Source organism: Acanthisitta chloris, unplaced genomic scaffold, assembly GCF_000695815.1.
Source record: "Acanthisitta chloris isolate BGI_N310 unplaced genomic scaffold, ASM69581v1 scaffold4356, whole genome shotgun sequence".
NCBI lineage: Eukaryota > Metazoa > Chordata > Aves > Passeriformes > Acanthisittidae > Acanthisitta > Acanthisitta chloris.
In genome coordinates, this window is record NW_008679608.1 from 63,325 (window position 1) to 71,709 (window position 8,385).

At 40.4% G+C, this 8,385-nt stretch overlaps 1 protein-coding gene across 1 annotated transcript in view; it reads right to left on the bottom strand.

Moving 5' to 3' along the window:
* RTN4IP1 (reticulon 4 interacting protein 1) overlaps positions 1-8,380 on the bottom strand; it is a gene marked incomplete at its 5' end in the record, with an annotated part of 25,731 nt that extends 17,351 nt beyond the window's left edge. Inside the window, 4 exons of the mRNA XM_009077365.1 lie at positions 4,348-4,472; positions 4,704-4,772; positions 5,563-5,714; positions 8,281-8,380. Coding sequence (XP_009075613.1) covers positions 4,348-4,472; positions 4,704-4,772; positions 5,563-5,714; positions 8,281-8,380 — 446 coding nt within the window. The remainder of the gene's footprint in view (positions 1-4,347; positions 4,473-4,703; positions 4,773-5,562; positions 5,715-8,280) is intronic.
* Positions 8,381-8,385: the final 5 nt, after the last annotated feature.

Genomic DNA, 8,385 nt, shown 5'->3' on the forward strand with positions numbered 1-8,385 from the left:
AGAGATCATTTTAACTAAACACACCACCCTAAACTTCAAAAACAATGAAATCAAGTTTACTTGTGTGAGGACCTTCATGCCAGAAGCCTAATCACTGTTCAAAAATTTCATCCAGATATTTTATTCACTAACTAAATGTCAGAAAGCGAATTAGTAAGAAAGCTTTACAGCTCCAGTTCCAAACACTGCTTCCACTTTGGACCCATTTGCTAATTCTAGGACAAAAGGAAGATCCAAGATGAAGTCTTGGCATAGGATTGGGGAACATCATGTTTCTCAGAACTGCTGTTTGCCAGAAAAATTTCTGTCTCTTCAGAAGCTGATGATGTTCCTGCTTTAAATCTCGCTGTGCTGAATGTTGCAGGGAATTGCTTTTTCACAGTGCAAAACTGCACTATACAATCTGGAGTCTCAGTGCACAAAAATTCTTTGAAGTAACCTATGAGACTGGGTTTGGTCACAGTATCCATTTTAAAATGTTTCCTCCTTTGTTCCCTCCCATTTCACTGATCCAAGCTGCAAACTTCAGATTAAGAATATGAAGCCACAATGCCTGGAGCTTTGAAATCTGCCAAAATGTACTTATGCTCAGAACCAGGCTTCTAACGAAATGCCTGAAGCAACATGCATATTTTGAGTTTATTACACTTGGAAAGGCTCAGGGATGCTACACTCCAGATATTGGGTTAAGCCCAACTTTATCTTTAAAAAGGGACAGTCACAATTAAATCCTTTCAACAAAATCTTTTCAAACTGCCTTTACAATTTTACTCCTTGCTTAAAGGGTGTTCCTTCCACTACACATTTCAGAGAAAGTTGTCATCTTAAAATGTACATTTTGCTCAAAAGATTTAGGTAACTTTTCCAGGTTTTGGGAGCTGCTTGGCTAGGACTACTTTTCACTTTCTCCTTCAATAAAAGCCCTTAAGATTTCTCAGGTAGAAATGTGCTGTTTTCAACTAAACCTCCTAATTAGTCAAACTCCCTCCATACTGTGACTTAAAGAAAGTTCTTAATTTCAGAGACAAACTCTGTCTGCACAGGAGATCCATGTGCCACAGCTCAGCAGAGCAGCATTTTTACAGCACTGATGACACCAAGACACTTTGTTTGGTAAAAAACAAGTTTGAAGGCACAGGACCTGTTAGAACAGCACTGAAGGAACACAGATGGTGGCAAGTACCAAAGCAGGAACAGTTTTGTTTACACTGCCTCAGGAAAACACAGCCAGGACAAAACATATCATAAACTATCTGTTTCACTGCAAAGGTGAGCCCAGGAGTAAACTAACATATAAGCATATGCACAAGGGAACAAACTAACAAATCCTTTGACCTGGACAGAGATTCAAGAGAACCAATTCTCTCAAAAGAAACAAAACAAACATTTGTAGCCCAAGCTCTCCTCCCTTCTGACAGAGGCACAGCATTTACCAAGTCCCATATGAGGCTTTAGCAGTTCAAATGATCAGAGAGTCAGCAGATCTCTCCAGATAACAATACCATGAGATTTGAGAGTTTAGCCCTTCTCCCTGAGCCCTGCTTGAAACTATGGTGTGGTCAAAAACTAGCAGCAGAGAGCCAAGACCTGTTTCAGCTGTGTGTTCTCACCAAAAGATACAGAGGGTGGGGAGTGGGTGTACAGATCAAGGACTAACATCTTCTCCAGGTAACAAACAACTAATAATTTTCATCTACATGACAAATGAAAATTAATATATTTATTGAATAAATATAACCATTTTATACAGATCTAAAATTTAATTTCATTTGATTATGCCAACAAAATGTCCCCAAGAGATCTACTCCTGGATCAAGAAGTGTTTACCCTATCAGGAAGTTTTACAACCTACACTCAATTTGTACTTCTCAACAGACAAACTGATGAAATAACACACAGACATTGAAAAAAGTACTTTCTTGGGGTATTACACCATTCGAATTTTCATTGTAACAATATAAACCAGGAGTGTATGTTTAATAGCTTACAAGAACAGAATCCAGGATCTCTTCCCAGCATACTTGAATGCAAAATATTGCCTCTGTACTCATAAAAAAGACCTTTACTTAATACTATCACAAGCACTTTCAAGGACTTCTCAAATTGTCAGCTTTGGTTTTATCATCCACTGTGTGAATCCAGCAAGCAAGATATTTAACAGCCAGTGCTGAACTAGTATATCCCCTTTCTACTGAAACAAGTCACTGGCACACATGAGAAGCTCTCCAGGTATTAGCCACAGAGAACTTCAAAACAACAGAGTCATTCTGAACATTTTGGATAGTAAGAACATTCACCTTTAGCTTGTACAAGAATATTGACATAAATTACAGGTGTATAGAATAAAATTACTGGTATTATTATGAAACAGGAGACATCACAAACAATGTAAGCACACTCCAGGTAACTTGTAAGAGCAAAATCTGTGTGTGCAGATGCAGCAGATACTCCTGTCAGATCAATGTAGAGTCAGATATTGGACTGTCAGCAAGTATTTCTGGTCAGCCCACCCTTCCACCTCAAAAGGGGAAAAGAAAACAATGCACACCAAGAAAAAAAATCTGTTTCTAGGATGTCTTAACACTGTAATAAAGTATCAGTGAAGCAGCTTCCACCAAGGAACACAGCTGCTCTGCCAAAATCAGACACACTCCTGAGTGTATACACATCCTTCCACACAGCTATTTACACACACCTACAGGAGACAAAAGGACCAACATAAAATCCCCTAAGTAGATAACTTCTCACCAAATATATTATTTAAAGAAATTAAGAAATGTCTAAATTTGTGTGTTTCAATTATTACCTTCAGAGTTCATGGAATGTAATTTTGCACAGCTCCTTCCATGTATTTTCAATGCATTTTATATGCAATCCCTACAATCAGTTTTACAGGGGAAAAGAGGTACCATCACATAAGTCATTTGCTGCTGGTTTTACAGTTCAAAATTTCTAGATAGGAAATAACATAATTAACATTAACATGTTTTTTTGCTGACAGAGTAATTAGATATTTATTTGCAACATAAAGGCAAATACTAGTGTTAAAGACATTTTCTAAATGCAGTTTGAATTTTAACAATCCAAACACTTACCCGAAGACTGGAAGGACACTTGAAACAAGGCTACCCTATCAGCATATCTTTAGGTCAATTCTATTTTAATGTGAAAGTTAAGGTAATAAGAGTCTAAATACTGAAAAATAAAAAGTAAGGCAATGCTATCTAGAATTTTATCAATAGCTGGAAGTTAATTTCGATGATGTCTCTTTGAAATTGCTTTAATGTTGCAATTTAATTTTTTCAAAACATTGCTTATATTTAGAACAAACAGTCGATATTTTCATGATGAAACTTACTGAGGCATATAAACAACCACTCACTGGATTATCTTCTAAAGAGGTGGGCCAAGCATTTCATTAGGTCCAGTGTCCTTTGCAATGTGTTGGATTACAAAGACAAGATAAAAGGAGGTCAGGCATCTAGACTCCTACTGCCCAGTAATTACTTTATGATCTAAATTTTTGGTGCAGAATAGTAATTTTAACTATTATTTCTCAATTCCAGTATTTTTACTTTTGCCCTTATTTCCATGCTGAAAACTTTGCTGCCTATGTACTCCAACATCCAAAGGTCAAAATAACTGCAAATTTCAATTATCAGGAGAAAAACGGTATTTGCTCCAATCTTTCAATGAATTTTTTCTCTTCTGACCTCCATCTGCCATTGTCAGATTAACAGGCTGATAAACAAAGTCAATTTTTCTATTTGACTGGCTGCCCATCTCGTACGTTCTCATCTTCTTGTCTGCATTCCTGACCTCATCAAAGTTCTGGCCTACAGGTCAAATAAGACTCAGTCACCTGCACATTTTTCCTCTAAAAAGCTGGAAAACCAGTATGTCCCAAACGGCCCATGCATGCAGGAAGTGAGTGAACAACACCTCTGTGCTTGAGAGGGCTTTGTGTGAGCTGCCAAAGTAACTGTGAGGATATTACATTTGGTTACCTGTGCTAACAGGCAAGAAAGTGAAGTCCCTATAAATTCCTAGATGTAATATCCTTAAATTCTCTATGTAGTCCTATACATTAGATATACATTGGATTACCTCTACATAGTCACTATATAGAGGAAGTGAGCAGCAAGTGATTCGGTACACACTTCACTCAGGGATCTCATCTGAGCTTCCCTCTCAGCAGCTGTGTAGACTGAACCCACATCCTGAGGCAGCTGGTCTGTGGGAATGGCATGGCATAAGAGTCTTCATCACTGCTGGACACGTATTAGAAGCAGCTCCTCAGTCTTAAAAATGAAACACTGAGTTTTAGCACCAGAACTATTTACTTACCTTTTCCCACTACAAGTACTTTGGTTCAGTCCTCCCACTTGGTTAAGTGCAGACCACGCTGTGAGACCTACGTATGGCAAGGCAGCAGCTTCTGTGTGACTGAGACACTTTGGCTTGAAAGACACCTGAAATAAAATCATATCTAAGTCACACAGCAGATCCTATAGGGCACTGTAATACTCAGGCAAACTTTACTGAATCGCAGACTGTGTATTGCACTTTTTCAACCGTCTTCATAACTAGCTGGAGTACAAACCAATCCAAGCACTAATAAACAATCACTTAGACACTGAAAAAAAATGCCAGTCTTTACAACTTTGGTTTTCTGTCTGTTAGCCACAGTTGTGAAAGCTCACCTCATTTCCACTAGCTACCACAAACTCTGACAGAGTGCCCTGTTTCCATGGAGGAATTGCTGCCCACACCTAAAACCAAACAGAAAACAACTATCAATTTTTGTAACTTTGCACATGATTATATGTATACAGAAAACTTTCCTTCATTAAAGAAATCTTTTTTCCAATTTGCAAGATGTTTTCATTGTTTATCAGAAACCAGCTTTAGCTTACTTTACACGAAAAAAATCATCACAAAACTGGCTAAATAAAGCACTGCAGAGCTGTGTAAATAAATTATACCGCACTGTGTGTACGATATCATTTTTCAACCCTCCCCAAACTACTCCCATGCCGTTAAAGTCCAGATAAGAGGGGTGGGGATGGTGAATTTGCTATACTAAAACTGGTGAAATGTGAAAGCAACTGGTGCAGGTGAAAGCAAACAGGATTGGTATTTATGAGGGGACCCAGGAAGTGGTTCTTGGTTTAAGCCAAACTTCCTATCCTGTTACTCAAGGGAAAAAAAACAACTAATCCCTTCCTGTTAGAACTCTACCTTCAGTCAAAAATGAAGCAGCATTTTGAGTGTGCACTTACACATAAACAAATTCCACTCTTGCTACCACTGAAATAGATCAAAAGCCAAAAAACAGAAGGGAAATTAACTTGCAGAAGCGAATCTGTGAAAGACTATGTTTTTCAGAAAAAAAAAAGGTAGGGGAAAAAGCCTTCTAGGAATTTCCTGCCAGATAAGACTCATTCAGAGTGCAAAGATGTCCAAAAGAAAATTAAGAGGAAAATGAGAGCTGAACATCTCATAGGTATTTTAATTATATATTTCAGAAAAAAAAGAAAGAAAAGAGATTAGTGGTATCACCTCATCTCCAGGTTTGAAATAAGACACACTCAGCCCACATTCCATGACAACACCAGAGACATCTCGGCCAAGTGTCAGTGGAAATTCGGTCTCTTCGGTTTTCAGTTTCAGGGGATCTCTCTTCATATTTAGTGCAGTTGCACCATATCCACCTGCAAAACATGGAATTACCTCAACATACCATACTGAGTTTTCATTTACAAACTGGACAATTCCAATTAGAAAGCACTGTCTGCACATAGGATGCCTCATTTCTGTTACAACTGAAGCATGCAAAATTTTATACTTTTACAGATAAATCATACAGTATCCTAAGTTGGAAGGGACCCGCAAGGATCACCAAAGTCCAACTTCTGGTCCTGCTACAGGACCACCTCAAGAATCACATAACGTGCCCAAAAGCATCATCCAAACACTTCTTGAACTCTGGCAGGCCTGGTGCCATGACCACTTCCTTAGGGAGCCCGTTCAGTGCCCAACCAATTTTCTGAGAGAAAATCCCTTTCCCAATACCTAACCTAAATCTCCCCTGACATAGCTTCATGCCATATATACTTTTACAAATAAAGAGCAAATGTCATTCTGGAGTATTTGTACATGAAATGGCTCTTCATTATAAAAATATTTAGTAAGTGATAATACTGTCACAAATTCTAAGTCCACTGGAAATGCTGGAAATGGACTGTTTTCCAACAGCATCACATAGCTACAAATCCAAGTGAACTCCAAGCTTTTCATTTGTCTTTTCAAATAAAGTACTGTAAAAAGTAGCATGAACATCATTGTAAAAAATAATAAGGCACATCTTCCAAGATGAGTAACCTGAACTCCTATTCACTACGCAACAGATAAATGCTGTGATGTCTCAGAATTACCCATCTAATAAATGTGCCCAGACTAAAAAAGGTCTGCATTGAGGCATGTATGTCCCTTCAAGTGTTTGGACAACTCTGCCCTATCATGCTAAAAGTGTGTCAATACTGAAAAGAAACAGACACAAAAGCAGGCACCTTGAAAGCAGGATGAAAACATTGTTTCTTCCAAATAATTTTACAATTGACTCAAAATACTACTTGTAGCCCAGCAGTTTACATGGGTCATTTAACAGGAATCTTCTGATGGCAAATGTCCCATAATCAAACCCATAACTATACAAAAGACTTTTTAAAATTCATTTATTAGAGACCCAAAACACAGATTACAGCTCTGTAGCAGGCAGATTCTACTGAATTTGATTCAATCTGCAGGATCACTTCTGAACATGAAATATAAGGTACTCTACTACCACAACTTCCTTGTCCTGTTCTGAACCTTGAAACTGAGGAAAAAAGTCTGATTCGATGTGTCAAAGAGTCAGACAGTGAAAGATACAGATTTCCTGAGCAAGATAACAGCAGGTACCCAGATGCCAATTCAAGATGGGCATGACACCATACATAGAGTCATGGACCCATCAAATTTTAGGGGGTGGAATGGATCTTATAGATCACCTAGTCCCAGTCGCTCCTGCCATAGGCAGGGACACCTTCCCACTAGACCAGGCTTCTCAAGGATTCACCCAACCTGGCTTTGAACACTGCCAGGGTTGGGGCATCTACTACCTCCCTTGCCAGTGTCTTATCACCCTCACAGGAAAAAACTTTTTCCTAATCTCTAACCTAAATTTCCCCTCTTTCAATTTATACCCATTGCCCCTTGTCCTGTCACTGCAGCTCCTAACAGAGAGTCCCTCTCTGGCTTCCCTGTAGCCCCTTCAGATACTGGAAGGTTGCTATGATGTCTCCACATGGTTTGTATGAGGTAGCACCTGCTGACTTCGCAGTAACTTTGACCTTCAGACCCATTCACCTCAAAGAGATGGGAAAATCCACCACCTCTCAGAGGACACACTGCTCCTTGGGTGGGGAAGCCAAGAGAGTGGCACCATCCAGATGGTGGGGACAGGAAGGGGGCCAGGAGATAAAATCCCACCATGGTTATGTTACTAACTCAAGGAAGCTTGTGAGCTGCAAGCCTGTGGAGCACAGCAGTTAGTCACAGAATCATAAGGGTTGGAAAAGACCTCTGAGATCATTGAGTTCAACCTATGGCATAACACCACCATGTCAACTGGACCATGGCACTAAGGGCCACATCCAGTCTTTCCTTAAACACCTCCAGGAATGGTGACTCCACCACCTCTCTGAGGAGTCCATTCTAGTGTCTAATCACCCTTTCTATGAAGAAATTCCTCCTAATGTCCAACCTAAACTTACCCTGGCACAGCTTAAGACATGTCCTCTCATCCCATCACTAATTGCCTGGGAGAAGCGACTGACCCTCACCTGGCTACAACCTCCTTTCAGGTAATTGTAGGGACTATTAAGGTCTCCCTGAGCCTCCTCTTCTCCAGGCTAAACACTCCCAGCTCCCTCAGCCTCTCCTCATAGCACTTGTGCTCCACATTAGCACCTCAGATTAAAACCTTACCCAGCAACACACACACACTGCTGTCAATGTACTTTGTGCTGTGCTTCCCTAAGAACCTGACAGAACTTAAGCTCCAAAGAGGCTCTCCACAGGGCAACACGTGCTTCGAGGCAGCCCCTGAACACTGCCGGGAAAGGTGCCCACCGGGGCAGGACGGTGCACGGTACGACTCTGGGCGCCGAGTGGAAGCCAAGCACAGCCCCTGCCGCCCGGGCAGCCTGGCCGCGGCCGCTCGGGCTCGGCACTTACTTCTCATGCTAAGGTCGATGGGGTTCAGGCTCGCGGCGTGAACCTTAATGATGACCTCGTTCGGGAAGTCTATGATGGGGAACATCATGTTCCTGGTGAAGCGCA